Here is a 19,592-nt window from a genome sequence, read left to right as displayed (position 1 = left end):
GTCTTAATTATCGTCACATTTACTGGCCAGATATTCTTGACAAACTGAGAAGTTTATTTTTATGCAAACTGATACAATTTAATCCTTCTTGGCAGCAGCCTTTCTCATAGCTGCCAAAACATTGCTCAGTTCTTCTCTCTTTCTCTTGGCACGAATGTGAGTACCAATCTGGAATAGGGAGACAAAAAAATGTGGATTAGGCTGTGAATTAATAAAGAAGGCATATATGATAACCTAAAAAACTTCTAATCGTGCAGGCAATGATTAATATATGATGCTGGTGTGTCAAAACATTAATACTATCTGTAAAAATGACCCTTTTATTGGAGCTCCCTATAGATCCTCACAGATCCCTGTCATGTTTCAAAAAAGGGGTAGGCATGCCCTAACAGTACCTGCCAAAAGCATAGTAGGAGGGACAGCCAATCACAGCCCTGCAGTCACACAAGCAAAGATAGGCTTCAGTCATTTTCAAGTCAGCCTAGCTGCTGCCAAATACTACAATCTTGCATTATGAATTCCAGCATTAAACTGGGTAAAAACTGACATTAAAAGTTATGTTCTACTTTGTATCTCAATATGCAAGGTCAAAACACTATGCAGTGTAGTCAAATATATAAAGACTTGGAGAGCAACACAAGCATCATAAAAGTTCATGGAGGTGCCAAATAAGGGCTAAGATTGGCTGTTAGGTAGCCTCTATGCACACGGTCAGCTTACAGGGGTCTTTATTTGGTAGTAAATCTTGTTTTTATTCAACTAAATCTTGCCCCCAAGTCAGGAATTCAAAAATAACTACCTGGTTTGGGGGCACTGAGAGCAACATCCAAGGGGTTGGTGAGCAACATGTTGCTCACGAGTCACTGGTTGGGGATCACTGCCTTATACCATTGGCCGACTCTCCAAACTATTTTTCCTCCTTTCCTTGCCCAACCTCTTTATTCTCCTAGTTTATTTAATTTACATGTTAGCATCTATTCTTCCATCTATTTCTCCTCTTTGTTCCCAATCAGAAATAGGGAATGACCATAAAGCAGACCAAAAGCAGCAGGAGGGCCCACCGGGAGTTTTCCTGGTATCCTGGTGGGCCAGTCCAACACTGGCTATAGCTGTAGGAAATGAGTGGTTTATTTATACAAAGTGCTTCTCAGCAGACTGAGTTTTGGCCTTGGTCATAAGGATAGAAAGAAAAAATGTGACAAACCATACTTAGTTCAAACCATACTTATTGGACTGTTTAAAATAGGGTAATAGGGTATACTGCCCCTTTAAAGGAAATGTAACACTAATACTAAACACTTAGTATTTTAAATGCTTTAATAGAAAATACCTGCTAAACTTGGCTTCCTGTCAATTGAATTACAGCAATACGGGGAAGGAAGGTGCAGCATCTATGTGCCGATCGATTGATTGAGCCTAACCTGACTCCTTCCTATACAGAAAGAAGGCTAGGCTCAATCAATCGATCGATCGTCACATAATGGTTGCTGCTGCTTCCTTTGCCGTATCGCTGTAGTTCAATTGACAGGAAGCCAAATTTTAGCAGGTATTTTCTATTAAAGCATTTAAAATACTAAGTGGTTTGCAGGATAGGGCAGTTATTGGTGCAGGGTAGAATAGCTTTTTTTCAAGCTGGAAAAAAGGAGAAAAGGCACAGGTTACATAGCAAATAGCAGATAAGTTCTGTAGAATACAATAGTGTTTTATCTGTTATGTGCCTGTGCCTTTTCTCCTTTGAATGGCTGCCTCCATGGCTACATAGCAGCTTATTTATATAAATTATAGTAGTCTTTCTGAAGTAAACACACAGCTTTTACCAGTGCAGGGCAGCAGCACATGATATTTTAGTTACTTTTATACACTATTCATTTTTTGGTGTTACTGTTCTTTTAAAGGAAAAGTAACACAAATTTTTTAACATAGCATAGGCAAGATTAAACAAAACTACAAACTGAGCCAGTAACTTTCATAGTAGCACTTACCCTCTTCTTTATAAATTTTAGTGCTCTCTTGTCCTTTGACACTTTCAACAATTCCATTGCACGTCTCTCATAAGGAGCGAACCCACAGACCTCACGGATCATGTCACGGACAAACTTGGTGTGTTTTGTCAGACGCTGAGGTGGACAGAATGGTGGACAAAGATGGTTTATTACCAGTCAATAAGATCTTTAACTGCAAAAATTCTTAATTCATTTATCTGTGGACTAAAGTTTTAAAGGGTCTTATCCTAAAGACAGACCCCATGTAGCTGCAGCAAGAACACCAATGTATGTTACCGCACAGGTATGACAGCACCTGTAACTCTTTGCAGCATATCAAATTTGACCATATATGCTCCAAGTTGCAATATAACTGTTTATTAATGTATAATAGTGGCTGAACTAGAAATTTCCTACAGCAGTTTGAGTGCACCACCACTTACAGAAAGAAACAGACAAATAGCATTGTAAGCTTACATCTACCTACCGCTAGGCTGTGCAACTGAACAGATAATTGAATAATGTAAGATTGGGCCAATTAGCACAATGCATACAGCTGGGCCAATCACAATGAGCATAAGGTTGTGCCCCTTGCCGTTGCCCAAAAACCTTTAACATGGCAAAAAGGGTCAATGATAATAGATCTGTCCATTAAGTTTAACCTTTTTAAAAAAGTGAAGCTTGGCTGTTGATCCAAAGGAGAAAAAATACAGCTGAAGCCATGGCAAATTTCCCTCAGAGGGGGAAACTTGGAAACTGTAAAAGGGCTTTGCGATTACAAAAAATGCTACCTTTCATAGTAATGTTACACTATAAGTATTGTCCATAGCCCATTACATGCATATACTATCCAGATCTAACAGGCAAAGCAATTTGCTTACTGCTGTACCTACTTTTCATTGAATCATTATCTTAAAGGACAAAGTGCTTACATGTGCAGTACAGGGATCAGTTATCCGTTTATCCAGAAAGCTCAGAATTACAGAAAGGCCATTTCCCATATACTCCATTTTAACCAAATAATTCAGATTTGTAAAAATGATTTACCTTTTTATCTGTAAAACAGTACCTTGTACTTGATCCCAACTAAGATGTAATTAATCCTTATTGGAGGTAGAACTCTATTGGGTTTAATTAACCTTTAAATTATTTTTAGCAGACCTAAGGTATAGAGATCCAAATTACGGAAAGACCCCTTATCCAGAATACCCCAGGTCCCGAGCATTCTGGATAATGGTTCCCATACCTGTACCATAAAGTTTTTCTGCATAATTTTCAAGATTTTTTTTTTTTTTTTTAAACCAGTAAAAGTCATATTAGCATTCAGTTTTGTGTTTTACTACTTACCCCTCTCCTGCGGCAGTGTCTAGGCTTGGTGACATTCTTGGTCACACGGTGGCCTTTATTAAGGCCCACAGCCATAGGGTACCTGATAGCCATTCTGTAAAGAAAAAAAAAATCTAGTATTAAAAACAGGATGTTTACTTAGAAAAATACTACAGAGATAAATCATTATTCCAATACACAGAACTGTCACAGTAGCTGCATTTGATCCTATAGACAGAATCACATCAGTGGACAGCATCTTGAGAGATGGTATACATTTACCCATCAAAATTAACAGCTCAAACATGCAGGGTCAAGAGACCTAGGAGCAGATTTATCAATATGCGAGTTTAGAGCTTAGTACATAAAAACTCACCCACGTTCTATTCATTTCTATGGGATTTTTAGAAGTGTATTTATCAGTGGGTGAAAGTTAGAACTCCCCATTTGATAAATACACTTCTAAAAATCACAAATGAATGAATAAAGCATGGACGAGTTATGTACTAAGTTCTAAACTCACATATTGATAAATCTGCCCCCTAATGTTGGCCTCAACTGATCCTTATGACACCAACATGAAATCACATGTACATATGCTTTAAAGTGATTCTAATAGGCTCTGATGAAGTATTATTTTGTGGGCACTTTAATAACACCAATTTATAAAGTACCAACATATCAGAAGCACTGTAATACATAAGGGCTTAAAGTAATACTGACAAAAAATACTCTCAAAAAATTAATCTACATTAAAGTTGATAAGTTTTTTTTTTGCCAATAGGGCTGCTTGTGCATACAATTGTTACTTGAAGTTCCTACACCAGACTGTTTTGCCAACCTGACTGTCCCTTCTCAGCCTGTCAGTTATAGCTTCTAATGCTAATAACAACAATGGCAGCCCCCTCAGAGAAACATGGGGGGGGATCAGACAGGTAATGTAAAAGCATCCTACAAATACCTGTACAGCATTATAATAAACAGCATGCAAAGACATATGTAAAAAAAACTTTCCTTTCTGGTGTCAGTATCTCTTCAAGAGATTCTTATATGAACCAAGAACAATTTTGGGCGATTTCCAGGTTACTCGCGTCAACCCAAAACCTCAACCTTACTTATTCTTTCATTAGCGTATAAAAAAGTGGGCACGCCAAATCGGGCAAAGTCTAAAGGAAAGTTTAAGATCGAACGCGTTATTAGTACCCCAACAAATAAACATTGCAATGCTGTCAAGGTTTTTCAGGCACAGCGTGACAACACTGGGGCAAAATATAACGCTTTTACCTAAACTATTTATCTATAATCTAGAGTACAGACATTACGCATTCAACAGCAAGAGAACCGGCTACCACACACGTGTAAAAATAATCACGGAGAACAGCGCATTTGGATCTCGCTCCTCCAGGGTACAATTAGCTTGACTACAGAACCACTCGTACGCGGACCTCAACAATATCATCTAGGATGGATCCTTAAGGACACGTACAACAACCCTGGCGATCCCCATATTCTTTTTAACAAAAGATGCTGAAGATTTAACACAGATTGTAATATCCAAATATCTCTCTATTCACCTGATCTCTCTGATGGCGGACACACCGGAAGGAAGGAGCTAAGCCGGAAGAGCAGTATTTCATAGCTCCGATGAGTCCTCCAGAGCTGCATAAGTGGCAAGAGCGCCCTTGTTAGGAAGAAGGTTTTTTTTTTTTTTCTCCATATAGTAATATACGATTGCCTTGTTTTAGTTAGATGCTAGGCTTGGTACAAAATAAAAAAATAAAATAATGCTTTTATTATTTTTGCTCGCTCGTGGGAATGGGTTGAATCATTTGCTGTAACTTTTTCGTATATTATTTTTGGCGTCTTTCAGTTTCAAAAAGCTTAATTCTTGGTTACAAACGTCTCAAAATACAGCGATCGTAACAGAGCTGGCAATTATTTCCAGCTTTCTAGTCACTTTATTGTACACATGAAGGAACGTTATAAACTAAAAATATTCGCAGCGATTTGCACCTATAAGAATACCGTAATAGGCATAGTTTTATTGATTCTTGCTATTTCTAATTTACCGGATGTGTTGTTGCTCTTTTGAATGTTTTAATCCTGTGGCTCTCCTCCAGTTTGTAATTTAAACTGTTATTTGGATGATAAGGTCTCCACAGAGTAGTGGTATGAATGAAAGACTGGGAAATTTATAAAGGGATGACAAAAACAAGTAATTTAATAAGAATTTAAAATTTGGCTTTATATAAAACAGTATTCCTTTTTACTCAGATGGGTAATTCCCTGTTAGGTTGGGTTGGATACTCACAAACCATACACTGCAGTTTCCACTGGGTAGATTTATAAACGGACATACAAAAGAAAAAAAATATATAGGGGCACATTCATCAAAGTACGATTGAATCAGAATACAACAAATTCATGTGCGTATTTTTTGCGACTTTTTCGTACTTCATTCAAGCTTCGGTATGGTGACTTTCCTTGGGCCAGGTTGGAGCTGCAGAGTGCCATTGAGTCCTATGGGAGGCTTCCAAAATCATGCACTGAAGGTTCAAAGTCAGAAAGGTTTTCCCACTGTTTACGATTGTTCGGATACGAAAACTTGGTGACTATCGCAAACAATCGTTTCAATATGAAAATTTCGGATCGTAAGTACGAAATTTTCGCATTCAAACGGAAAGAATTTTTGTGACATTTGCGAACATCAGAAATGATCAGATTAAAAACTACACAGCTACATATATCAAAGGAAAATATACGGGGGGAAAAGGAATGTTGTTTTATTATATTTCACTGGTGTTATAAGGGTGTAGAGAGCCAATGAAAACTGATTACACAAATGATGTGTTCCGTCATGTTTTATTTCTAATGTCCTACCAAAGTGAACTCTGTGATGAAATATGATCTCAGTGCATTAAAGGGCATGTCAACCCCAAAAATGATTTTTTGCATAATGAAAGAAAACATAACTCTAACCAACTTTCCAATGTGAAATAATAAAAAATTTGTAGCGCTTTAAAAGTTATTTGTAAATGTAATTGCTATTGAAAGCAACATTTGCTGAACTCCTGGTTGTTACATTTTAAACAATGTTGCAAAAGTCTTCCTTCTCTAGCAAGTCAGGTCTGTCAGTCTGCTGTGTTACGTTGTTTCAACAGTCAGAGCCACCAGGGCAGAGAATAGAAAAGGACAGGCAAACACTGCTTCTAATAGCAATTATAAGTACAAATAGCTCAAAAACCATTACAAACTTGTAATAAATGTATATTGCAAAGCTGCTTCGAATTTTGGTTTCTTTAGGCAAAAAATTATATTTTGCGTTGCCTTGTCCTTTAAAGTTTTCTATTGATTTCTTCCAGCCCTAATGTAGTTTCTTTTTTATTTCATTGATTTGTGTAATTGTATTTCATTGTTGTGATTTTAATTGCAGTTTTTGTTGTTCGTTGCATTTCTTTTTGCGTAGCTTTGCCGTTTGGTGTAGAAAGACGTTTTCACCTGTTTCGGATTTGTCAGAATGTGTACTTTTCAAAAATATATGGTTTTCTTGGGGTCTCTGTACAGTTAGGGGGTCTTACGGCACATAATATGCAGTCAGGGACTCTGTTTTCAGAAGCTGGCAGGTAAAAAAAATACACTACTTTATTGGGGTCCAAACATAACCATATACTGTAGTAAATCTATGCATATTGGCATTGTTCAGCAGACCTCTGGTGTTTATATTTCAGGGCACATTTATCAATGTACGAATTAGTACAAAAAAAAACATATTTTTTCTTATTTATAGAACTGTTTGATTTTCTACAATTTTTTCATTAATTTCCGCTACATTTTTGTGTTTAGTGGCAATTTGTGCGACAAAATCATTTTGTTATTTATTCAAGCTTCAGTATCAAAATTACATACATAGGGTAGAAAAGACCATCAAGTTCAACCCTTCCAAGTAACCCCGCACACACAACCTATACTTACCAATCTATACCAACACATATATACTGTAACTATATATACAAACATTATATCCAGGCCCCTCTTAAAAGCATTAACAGAATCTGCCATTACCAAATCACCAGGAAGGGCATTCCCCATCCTCATTGCCCTCACAGTGAAAAAGCACCTACGCTGCTTCAAATGGAAGCTCCGTTCCTCTAAATGGGTGGCCTCTGGCGCTTTGATTGTTTTTATGGGAAAAAAGAACACCCCCTATCTGCCTATAATTATTATTAACATTTATTTATAAAGCGCCAACATATTCCGCAGTGCTGTACAATAAGTGGGTTTCATACATTGGACATACAGAGTAATATATAAAGCAATCGATAACCGATACAAGAGGTGAAGAGGGCCCTGCCCAAAAGACCTTACAATCTACCTATAATCCCCTCTAATGTATTTGTACAGAGTAATCATGTCCCCTCGCAAGCGCCTCTTTTCCAGAGAAAACAACCCCAACCTCGACAGTCTCACCTCATAGTTTAAATCTTCCATCCCCTTAACCAGTTTAGTTTCACGTCTCTGCACTCTCTCCAGCTCATTAATATCCTTCTTAAGGACTGGAGCCCAAAACTGCACTGCATACTCAAGGTGAGGCCTTACCAAGGACCTATAAATGGGCAAAGTTATGTTCTCATCCCTTGAGTCAATGCCCTTTTTTATACAAGACAGCACTTTATTTGCTTTAGTAGCCACAAATTAGTCAATTCGCTCTGTAAGGGCTCTGGCACAGGGGGAGATTAGTCGCCCGCGACAAATCCCTGTTTGCGGGCGACTAATCTCCCCGGATTGCCATCCCACTGGCGAAAATGTAAATCGCCGGTGGGATGGCATACGCGGCGGCGCGATTTCACTGAAATTACGCAAGTTGCCTCGAGAGGAAACTTGCGCGATTTCACTGAAATCGCGCCACCGCGTTTGGCATCCCGCCGGCGATTTACATTTTCGCCAGTGGGATGGCATTTTGGGGAGATTAGTCGCCCGAGACACAGGAGATTTGTCGCGGGCGACTAATCTCCCCGTGTGCCAGAGCCCTAAAGTGGCAGCATCCTGCATGGAACTTATAGTTTTGCACAATTTAGTGTCGTCAGCAGAAATAGAAATAGTACTTTCTATGCCTACCTCCAGGTCATTAATAAACAAGTTAAAAAGTAAAAGACCAAGGACTGACCCCTGCGGTACTCCACTAACAACACTGGTCCAATTAGAAAATGTTCCATTTACCACCACTCTTTGTAATCTGTATTTCAGCCAGTTCTCTATCCAATTACAAATATTATGTTCTAGGCCAATATTCCTCAATTTGACCATTAACCTTCTGTGAGGTACTGTATCAAACGCTTTTGCAAAGTCCAAGTAAATGGCATCAACTGCCATTCCAGCACTGAGGTTCCTGCTCACCTCCTCATAAAAGGCCACTAAATTAGTCTGGCAAGATCTGTTACGCATAAAACCATGCTGGCACAAACTTATAGTATTGTGAACTGTAATGTATTCAATTACCCTATCCCTTATTACCCCTTCCAAAAGCTTTCCGACTAAAAGGCCTATAGTTTTCAGGCTGAGAACAGGATCCATTTTTAAATAACGACACCACATTAGCAATTCGCCAGTCTGTTGGCACCATGCCAGACCTCAACGAATCCTGAAAAATTAAGTGAAGAGGCTTGCCAATCACAGCGCTAAGCTACTTAGGATGAATGCCATCCGGTCCTTTGTTAACCTTTACATGTTCAAGTCTCTTTTAAATTTCCTCCCGAGTGACCCATGCGTCAGTAGCTATATTACTAGAACTGAGAATATTAAAAGGGAAGCCTTCATTTGCTGGCTCCTCAGATGTATAGACAGATGAAAAATAAGTGTTCAAAATTTCTACTTTTTCCAACTTTCCAAAACTATATGGTTTTCTGGTGTAAACTTAGTTTTTTGTGGCGTTACCCCCCATAAATTGCAGTAAATGTGTTGCGTTTGCGCTAACTGAAATTACAGAAATGATATACCATATGGGGGTATTTCCATTTTGGGGCCCCCTACATGCCACATACTTAGTTAACCCTATGCACTTTGGAAACTGTTTAGTGAACCCCTGGAATTCATATTTAGGGTGTTTTATCTTGGTACCTAATGATATGTGGGAGATAAGATGCTAAAGATTGGAAGCTTTGAAATGGTTTTTCAAAAATTTCACAAATCTTTATAAAAATTGGTACATTTAGGAAAGCATTGCAGCTTGGTAATTTGTAATAGAAAGACAGTTGTGCCTATTCCAGATTCATTAGAATCTGTTCTTTCCAAAAAAATGTATATTTTAGGGTAAACCTACTGTAAGGAATATTTGGCCTTGAAACCTAAAGTATGCAGATTACTGGAGCATTGCTTTGGAAAGTGAGTAGTGTGCTGCTGGGACTTTTTGACCCATACAAGTGAGAAATCTCCATAAAACTATACATATTTGGTATTGGCAAGAGACAACTATCAGTTGTATTTTCGTGCATAAAATAATTAGTTTCTGATATATACGTTAATATTATGGAAAATATTTTTCTTCATTCTTTAGACTTTTAAAAGCCTATATCTTGTTATAGAAGTAGAATTACACAAAAATTCCAGCATATAGTGCAATATATTGTTTTCCCAAGTAAACTAAAAGTACCCTCTAGGAAAGGCCCCAAAAATTAAAGAGCTCAAAATGTTTTAAAACTGTCTGGCAATAAATGTTCCGCTTTGACCAAATCGGCTAGCAGTTAAAGGGTTGAATAAAGTATGCCTTTTCCAAAACAGCTGTGAGCAGTGACACTTACTAAACATGTTTATTAGTCCTAAATAACTAAAGTCTTCTTTTTTATTGACAGAAACTTAAAGAGGAAGGTTTGGATTATGTTATTATAAATAGCAAATTTTAATTTAGTTTTTATGAAGCTATAAAAAACGTTATTTCTGCCTTTCTGCTTGTTCTATGTGCCTGCCTCCTATGAGTGACTCCTAGATGGCAATCAGAGCAGTCTCTGGATCAACTTTGTGCTCAAAGCTAATTTTAGTAACCCTGCATTTCCTCTTGCTAAAATGTGATCCAGTCCTTTTTTTGAAGCAATCGAATATATCTGCTAGTGTAAACACTTCAGGGAGAGAATTCCTCAGCTCTCACTGTATAAACACCCTTTATGAATATTAAGATGGAACTTCTTTTCTTCTAATTTGAGTGGATACCCTTGTGTCTGTCGTAATGACCCACTGGTAAACAAAGCATCAGGCAGTTTAATGTATTGCCCCCTTAGGGTGATTGCAGGAAGATTAGTCACACATGGTTAAATCTGATTTACTGCTGGCAACAAAATTCACAAAAATGCTTTCCCAGCGGCAATAATGCACAGCACGGAGCTTGGTTTCCAAAGTCACCTGAAGTTGCCTCAGAAGGAACAGCGGCTCAGTGGAAGGTGTGTTCTTCCTGCGTTTTGCGTGAGTTTTCTAAAGGTACTCTGGTTTCCTCTTACTCTCCAAAACTTCCAGACTAGTAAATAATATAAATAAATAGTACTAAATATGTGTATCTCTGTGTCAGTGTATTTTGCTCTGCTGTACTTATGTGTGTGTTTCTGAGTGTGTGTACTTCTGTGGATGTATATCACAGTGTGTATATTTATGTAATTTTCAATGTACAGTGTGAGTATGTGCATCTGATGTGTGTGTAGTCCTGAGAGTGAATATTTGTCTAATCCATATTTGGGTAATCCAGTACCCACACAGGACAAACAATATCATATAGTACTGCCTTGCTCTATAAATGGTACTTTAGATGTCTGTGCCCCCTGCTTTCACTATATAATGTGCTTGAGGTGACAGGCCCACTGCTTCTTATTATATTGTCTGATTTGGGTACCAGTCCCCCCTGCCAATTACTGATGTAAATGTACTCATTGTACTTGGGCTGTCAATGCTGCCTAGATAATGACCTTGAGCTTCCAATGTACTTTACTGTTCTCCCTACATAGTCTCATAACCCATACATAGAAACCATCCAACTATGAGTCTTGCAGAATAATCATAATATACTGTTGCCCTGGATTAGTTGGGCAGTTAGGTAGTGTTTGGGGTGCCAGTACATATGGCCTATATAATGTACCATTGATGTCAGTGCCCACTCTAAGCATATGTGCTTGAAGTTCTAGAGCCCACAGCCATTAAAATGCATATAGTATCCACTGCGATTCACTGTATATAATGTGCTTGTTGTGTCAACCCTCACTGCTTCCTGCTGCTATGGTTCACCTTAAAATCTTGTAAAACTGAACTTTAAGGTGGATGGGGCTTAAAGGGCATGGCCTGCAACAGTGGGAGTGGCCAAGTTTTGTAGCAGCACACTTCACACGCCACCTCAACTCTTTCCCCTGGCAAAATCATCTTCTGCTGCCTATGGCTCACCTAGACGTGCTTCCTTCACATAAGTCTCAGCATCATATTTTCATAAAACTACGTGAGCTTGTCTGCACTGAACTAAATGCCTGCTTGGAAATATGGGAAATATGCTGTTTCCAGGCTGTAATAGTAGTAGAAGAGTGGGACACCAGCATTTACTATTTTGCTTTGATGACTGATTGATACCTAGGGTCTCCAGACAGCTGTGCATCCTGTCTGCTAATCTGATGTCACTGTGCTATATCATATGATTTGAATGAGTTTTTAGAACTGCACAATGCAGTGTGGCTCATAATAGGAACATGCTCATCCTACACTTCACAGACAGTATTAGACCTAAAGGTTTTGAATGGTGCCATGAAGTGGGAACGCCAATGAGTCTTTTTAATTCTGCTGGGGGTAAAGCTAATGTCACATATGGGGTGAATTTCTGACAAAAAGTGCTTAGATGTGCAGCTAATAATGTTTACACCATCTACAAACCGGATTCCAAAAAAGTTGGGACATTAAACAAATTGTAAATAAAAACTGAATGCAATGATGTGGAGGTGCCAACTTCTAATATTTTATTCAGAATAGAACCTAAATCACGGAACAAAAGTTTAAACTGAGAAAATGTACCATTTTAAGGGAAAAATATGTTGATTCAGAATTTCATGGTGTCAACAAATCCCAAAAAAGTTGGGACAAGGCCATTTTCACCACTGTGTGGCATCTCCCCTTCTTCTTACAACACTCAACAGACGTCTGGGGACCGAGGAGACCAGTTTCTCAAGTTTAGGAATAGGAATGCTCTCCCATTCTTGTCTAATACAGGCCTCTAACTGTTCAATCGTCTTGGGCCTTCTTTGTCGCACCTTCCTCTTTATGATGCGCCAAATGTTCTCTATAGGTGAAAGATCTGGACTGCAGACTGGCCATTTCAGTACCCGGATCCTTCTCCTACGCAGCCATGATGTTGTGATTGATGCAGAATGTGGTCTGGCATTATCTTGTTGAAAAATGCAGGGTCTTCCCTGAAAGAGATGATGTCTGGATGGGAGCATATGTTGTTCTAGAACCTGAATATATTTTTCTGCATTGATGCTGCCTTTCCAGACATGCAAGCTGCCCATGCCACACACACTCATGCAACCCCATACCATCAGAGATGCAGGCTTCTGAACTGAGCGTTGATAACAACTTGGGTTGTCCTTGTCCTCTTTGGTCCGGATGACATGGCGTCCCAGATTTCCAAAAAGAACTTCGAATCGTGACTCGTCTGACCACAGAACAGTCTTCCATTTTGCCACACTCCATTTTAAATGATCCCTGGCCCAGTGAAAACGCCTGAGCTTGTGGATCTTGCTTAGAAATGGCTTCTTCTGTTCATGTTTTTACTTCCTTAAGGTGTCCATACACTGAAAGATCTGTTTAGCAAGGTTGCCAAATGAGTGGATCTTTCCCCAAAATGCCCACCATGAAGTAGGCGATATCATATTGATGCAATTGTTTAGCCCCAGGGCCATATGATCATGGATTTATATGAAATCTATTTTAGGTTTATAGGAAATTAAGGGCTGAAACAGCAGATAAGGAGGTAGAAACAATAGGATTTCTACCTCCTTCTGCCGATTCAGCCCTGACGGCAGATTTTGTTCAGGCACCTTCTATGGCGCCCGATCAAAATTTTTTTATCCGGTCCGATCGGCGAGTCAACCAATATCAGCAGCTTCCTGCGATATCGGTCGACTCGCCGACATGCCATACACGCACAGAATATCGTACGAAACGAGGTTTCGTACAATAGTATCGGTGCGTGTATGGCCAGCTTAAGGATGCTGGGAGCTGTAACAGAACAAAGTCCAAAGTACTGCTTATAGCCACAGAAAAGTCAAGAATCTTAGTGCAGACAATTTGGAAGAACAAGTGCTCTGTTTAAGAAACACAGGCAGTCACCATCTGTTAAACAGAGGACAGATGTACAAGCATTCTGAGGCCCATACAGGGTGCTTAACCAGACTAAAAATATACTATAGTCATTTCCTGAATATAACAAACTATTATATCCTGGAATGGAACACTTCACTAAAAACACAACCATAGTTAAATAATATTTAGCATCTTAGGAAAACATGTATTCTTCAATTATTAATACACATTCCAGTGACTTTTTTGACTGGTTAGTTTTTAAATAATTAAGTATAAAGTATGCTATACTACCAGATACTTTTTACTCTGCTTGTGTGAATAGCAAGCCGTTTTATAAAATACTGGCAAACATAGTAATGTTGGACAATCATGACTGTTTCACAGTTTTACTTATAAATAAATGCCCTATGTGTATATATGATTGCCCATTGGAGTGCAATTGTTAGTAGTGTTTTAAAAATGTTACTAAAATTAATGATGAAAAGTAGAAGAAGGGACAATATTTTAGGTAATAAAAGATTGTGCAGTAAGGCAGAAACTGAGGTAAATAGTGCTTTAAATTAGCCACTTACACAGTGTCATATAGTGGCGCACTTCCCCTATGCAGCCCTTCATGACAGGCACAGTGTGCCCCCTAGAATTTCACAACAGGTTCACTGTGTTTAATGACAGGCACGGTGTGCTGTCCCTAAAGTTTCACAGTAGGCGCAGTGTAGTCCCCCAGCAATGCCCAGGCACAGTGCAGCCCCCAGAATTTCTCCATGACAGGCACAGTGTGCCCGCCACAGTTTTAAGGCAAGCACAGTGCTGCCCAATGCAAAAACGGCTTCATCAGCACTCGGAACAGCCATGGTATTTATAAGAACCTTTATTTATTCCATTTAAAAACATAAAGAGGCCTAACGCGTTTCGTGCACTAGGCACTTAATCATAGGCATATATTAAACAAACGGAACAAGATTTAAATAGTCTATGCATTAGTGACATCACACAATTAAAACCAATGAAAAACAAGGGGAGGAACAAAAAAGGCAAAAAATACAAAAGATGTAAAGAAACAATCAATTTACCATAGCAACTTATTTAGGAGGGACATAACAGTTAATGTCAAAAGCAGAGTTTAGACCATGCGGATGGCGAGTGCCTAAAAGAAAAATCCATTTAACTTCTGCTCTTAAAAGTCTAGTCCATGGATCACTATCTCTCTCATCTGGAAGGATTCTATCTATTACTTGGATTCGCAACAAAGAATCATCCCCATTGCAACAATTTATAAAGTGTCTTGAGACTGGACTATTTCCATTTCTTGCCACTATGTGTCCAATATGCTCCCGCATTCTACACTTCAGTGAACGAATTGTGCAACCCACGTACTGAATAGAACAACGAGCACAGGTTAATAAATACACTACATGATGGGTATTACAATTAGCGTAAAACCGCATTTTAAAAGATCTATGGGTAACCGAACTCACAAACTCTACAGAGCGATCAATGTGTGTGCATGTGATGCACCTCCGTGCGCCACATAAATATGTTCCACAAGCCGTAAGCCACGTAGGTTTAGCTGACTGTGATTTCAAAACTGCCGGGGATAAAGCATTTCCTAAGGTTGGAGCTCTGCGTGTGACAAACTTACAACCATTTTTTAAAATGGAAGTAAGTTGAGAATCATTATATAAAACCAGTAAAAATCTCTGTATAACATTTCTTATTTCGTAAAACTGTCTACTATATGTCGTTATAAAAATTGGAATGTTATAATTACTTGCAGATTGTTTTTTTATCCGATCCATTGGTTTATTTGATTTTCTCATTAGTAAATCTGAACGATCCTTACATAAGGATTTTGCAAATGCTGGAATAAGAAGATTCATGGTATAACCACGTTCTAAAAAACGGTCCCTTAAAAGGCACGCTTGCTTTACAAAAGCCTCATCCGTACTGCAATTCCTTCTCAGCCTATAAAATTGGCCTAAAGGAATGCCTTTAAAGAGGTGGCTAGGGTGGCATGAATCTGCCCTTAAAAGTGAGTTCCCTGAACATGGTTTCCTAAATGTATCAGTTTCAATATACGTGCCAATCCCTCTTAACTCAAGATCCAAAAAAGTAATATTAGTAAGGCTAAAATTACTAGTGAACTTTAAATTCAAATCATTATTGTTCAAAAAACCTACAAACTGTGAAAAAGTGCTCTCAGTGTCTTTCCAAATAAAAATAAGATCATCCACATATCTTTTATACACCACAATGTGAGATAAAAAAGGTGAATCACCTCCAAAGATGTGGGACTCCTCCCATCAACCCATATAGAGGTTGGCATACGATGGCGCAAATTTGGCACCCATGGACGTCCCACATCTTTGGAGGTAAAAATTACCATCAAACTTAAAAAAGTTATGTGTTAATAAATAAGAAATGGCATCCAAAATGAAATCTCTCAGAAGGCTATCATACGTGCTGTACCTATCCAAATGGTAAGAAACTGCACGTAGACCTCTATCGTGTGGGATGCAAGAATAAAGGGATGTGACATCCACCGTGCCCCAAGAATAAGAAGGGTGCCACTCACAGTCACCAAATATTTGTAAAATGTGCTTAGTGTCTTGTACATAAGATGCCAAACGTGTAACTAGAGGTTGTAATAAAAGCACAGTGCTGCCCCCAACATTGTATCACAGGCACCGTATGCCTCCCAATGGTTCACAGTGTGGCTAACAGGTTCAATGTGGCCCCCAGTGTTCCCCTACAGCATGTCATGAGAGGCACAGTGTTGGCCATCCAGCATTTCATGACAGACAGTGTGGCCCCCTTACAGTTTCATGGCAGACAGTGCATCTAACAATGCCGCCTTTTTCTTCAGGCGTTACCAGACAATGACATAGGGGGTTGGAACAGAAAGGGGCAGAGTTGTGATGTTTGGGTGCAGGGTTGTGACATTTTTTGGGGTGGAGTTGTAACTTTTTGGTGGCCAGCTGGGCTGGGAAGTGACTGGCAAGCATCAGATTTGGTGAGTGAGCAAGGTTTGGGGGCACAGTTGATGTTTGTCTGTATGTGCCTTGCCCTCTGCAGCGAATGGACAGAATGCTGTATGCCCTTGTGCTGTTAGCAGCTCGTTACTGCATCCTAAACAAGGATTAAAGTGCAGCACCCATTGGGAGCAAGGTGGCCATATAAAGTACATCTGCTTAAGGGACAAAACTGTGCTGAATCTTGATATACTGATATGCCAGTGAATAAAATATACACAGAAGAACAGGTGTTAGTAAGATGTGGTTACACAGATGAGAATCTACTTTTTTTTCATACAGATCACATTTATGCTTTTATACGTTAAATTATAGCATGAATATAATTTTAATAAAGGCAGCACTAGAAATGGTTAAATATAACTTCAGCTGGTGCTTTGCCAATAAACTACTACAGTGCCCCACCTTATTCTAGCAGCTGCCTGTTCATATCTCTGCTCTGAAGAGGCGCCAATTTTCAAATACAAATGTTTCAACTGATTCAATTATATGTACTGGGCAACATTCCCAGAATTTTAAAAAGTAACGCCTTTTTTTACCATATGGCATATGAAGCAGAGAAGTCTAAATAAAGAGCTAAACAAAAGGTGTGCAACAAAACTGTATTGGCTTGAAAATAATGTGGGGTGACATCATTGCACATTTGAACCACAGAGTAAACCAGCTAGTCATGTTACCAATGATTGATTTGTTAAAAGAAAAAAAAAATACAGTCGAAAGAGCTATGAATCTGGCAAGAAAAAAAGGTACTTTAAACTAACTGATGTAACCTTAATTATTGTGATTCTCTGAGAATTTTTTAGATGAAGAGAGTGCAGAGATGTACATCTAAACTGGCAAAAGGGATGGAAGATTAGATTGTCAAGATTGGGTTTGTTTTCTCTGGGAAAAAGACACTTGCTAGAGGACATGATTAGCAGGGATCCCCAACCAGTGGATCATGAGAAAAATGTTGCTCACCGCCCCCTTTGATGTTGCTCCCAGTGGCCTCAAAGCAGTTCTTCTTGAATTTCTATCTTGGAGGCAAGTTTTAGTTGCAAAAATGCCATGGGTAAAACCAAACAGGGCCTCTTGTAGTCAGCCAATCTGCATAGGTGCTACAAAATAACCAATTACAGCCTTTTTTGGTCACCCCCACAAAATTGTTTTCTTGCTGTGTTGCTCCCCAACTTTTTTTTTATATTTAAAGGAGAAGTAAAGGCTAAGTCACTTGGGGGGTGCCAAAATGTTAGGCACCCCCAAGTGACTTAAATCGCTTACCTTGTACCCCGGGCTGGTGCCCCTGTTAGGAGAAAACAGCACCAGCCCGGGGTACCTTAAGCAAGCGCTTCCTTCTGCTGGCGAAATCCCTGGGCCGGCGCATGCGCATTAGCATGAAGAGCCGACTTTGTTGTTAAAGCTTAGCTTTTCACCTTTCTGCGCATGCGCGCGAAACAGGAAGAAGGAAGCACTCGCTGCTACCCCGGGCTGGTGCTGTTCTCTCCTAACAGGGGCACCAGCCCGGGGTGCAAGGTAAGTGATTTAAGTCACTTGGGGGTGCCTAACATTTTGGAACCCCCAAGTGACTTAGCCTTTCCTTCTCCTTTAAATGTTGCTCATGGGTTACAAAGGTTGGGGACCCCTGCTCTTTAGGGTGAAGACACACAGCTTTGAGCAGCCATAGACAATACCCTGCCATAGACAATACTGAGAATTGCCAGTGCTAAAACACATGTAGAGACAATTATAAGTAAATGATCAGCATTGTCTATTTAAGTAGCCACGACAAGTAGCTGATACTAGTATCTCCGTGTGTCTTCACCCACAGGGGCACATTTATCAAAGTACGATTGTTTCTGAATACAAAAAAAAGTAATTTTTTCTAAGTTTTTGAACTGTGGGTTTTTTTCAGCTTTTTCATTAATTTGCGCAACTTTTTCGTACTTTGTGACAATTTGCGTGACAAAATCGTATTTGTCGCAACGAGTATGAAAGTTTCCGATTCATAAAAGCTTTGTTATCGTGACTTTCCGTGGGCCAGGTTGGAGCTGCAGAGTGCCATTGAGCCCTATGGGAGACTTTCCTTGGGCCAGGTTGGAACTGCAGAGTGCCATTGAGTCCTATGGGAGGCTTGAAAAAACATGTACAGAAGGATCAAAGTCAGAAAGGTTTTCCCGCTGTTTACGAACGTTCGGATACGAAAATTTTGTGACTTTCGGATCGTATTATCGTGACTATTACAATTTTTTCATAAGCATTTTTGTGAAATTTTCGATCATCAGAAATTATCGAATCTAATCCAAATTATACCCATTTCGGTATTCAAACTCGTTCTTCAATGAATCTGCCCCTTAGGGCAGTGCTGTCCAACTGGCGCCCCGCGCCCCCCTCTGTGTGGTCCCCCACCTGTCTGGCTGCTTTGATTGATGGCTTACCTATGTGTAAACTCTATCTATCAATACCGAGATTAACTGGCCCCCTGCATGGTTCTCACCTCAAATTCAGGCTGTAATCCCCCTGTATTGTTTAAAAAATGTAATCCCCTGTACTGTTCACACCTTTTAATCCCTGCATTGTTCACCCCCTGCAGTGTTCACACCTCAGGCTCGGGCTGTAATCACCCCCATTGTTCACACCTTAGCCATTGTAGGTACTGCCTGGAATATGCCGCCTGCACACACAGGGAGCATAAGGTAGGCAGATTATGACACATATGACAGCATAGGGCAGGTAGGGTATGGCACAAACAGGTAGGGCAGGCAGAGTATGGCACACACAAGCAGGTTAGGCCAGGCAGAGTATGGCACACACAGGCAGCATAGGACAGGCAGAGTATGGCACACCCAGGCAGGGTTTGGGGAGGCAAAGTATGGCACACACAGGCAGCATAGGACAGGCTGAGTGCTGCCTGTGTGTGCCATACTCTGCCTGCCCTATGGTGCCTGTGGAAGGTGAACCT

At 39.6% G+C, this 19,592-nt stretch overlaps 1 protein-coding gene across 1 annotated transcript; it reads right to left on the bottom strand.

Moving 5' to 3' along the window:
* Positions 1-36: 36 nt before the first annotated feature.
* rpl36 (ribosomal protein L36) lies at positions 37-4,928 on the bottom strand. The gene is made up of 4 exons (NM_001005100.2): positions 4,883-4,928; positions 3,330-3,423; positions 1,983-2,117; positions 37-168 (listed from the first exon to the last, which is right to left on the bottom strand). Exons 2-4 carry the CDS (start codon positions 3,420-3,422, stop codon positions 79-81), a joined length of 318 nt encoding a protein of 105 aa, NP_001005100.1. The 5' UTR covers position 3,423; positions 4,883-4,928; the 3' UTR covers positions 37-78.
* Between the last annotated feature and the right edge of the window lie 14,664 nt (positions 4,929-19,592).

The sequence above is a fragment of the Xenopus tropicalis genome, chromosome 1 (genome assembly GCF_000004195.4).
Source record: "Xenopus tropicalis strain Nigerian chromosome 1, UCB_Xtro_10.0, whole genome shotgun sequence".
NCBI classification, from domain to species: domain Eukaryota; kingdom Metazoa; phylum Chordata; class Amphibia; order Anura; family Pipidae; genus Xenopus; species Xenopus tropicalis.
This window is presented reverse-complemented; position numbering and strand designations above follow the sequence as displayed.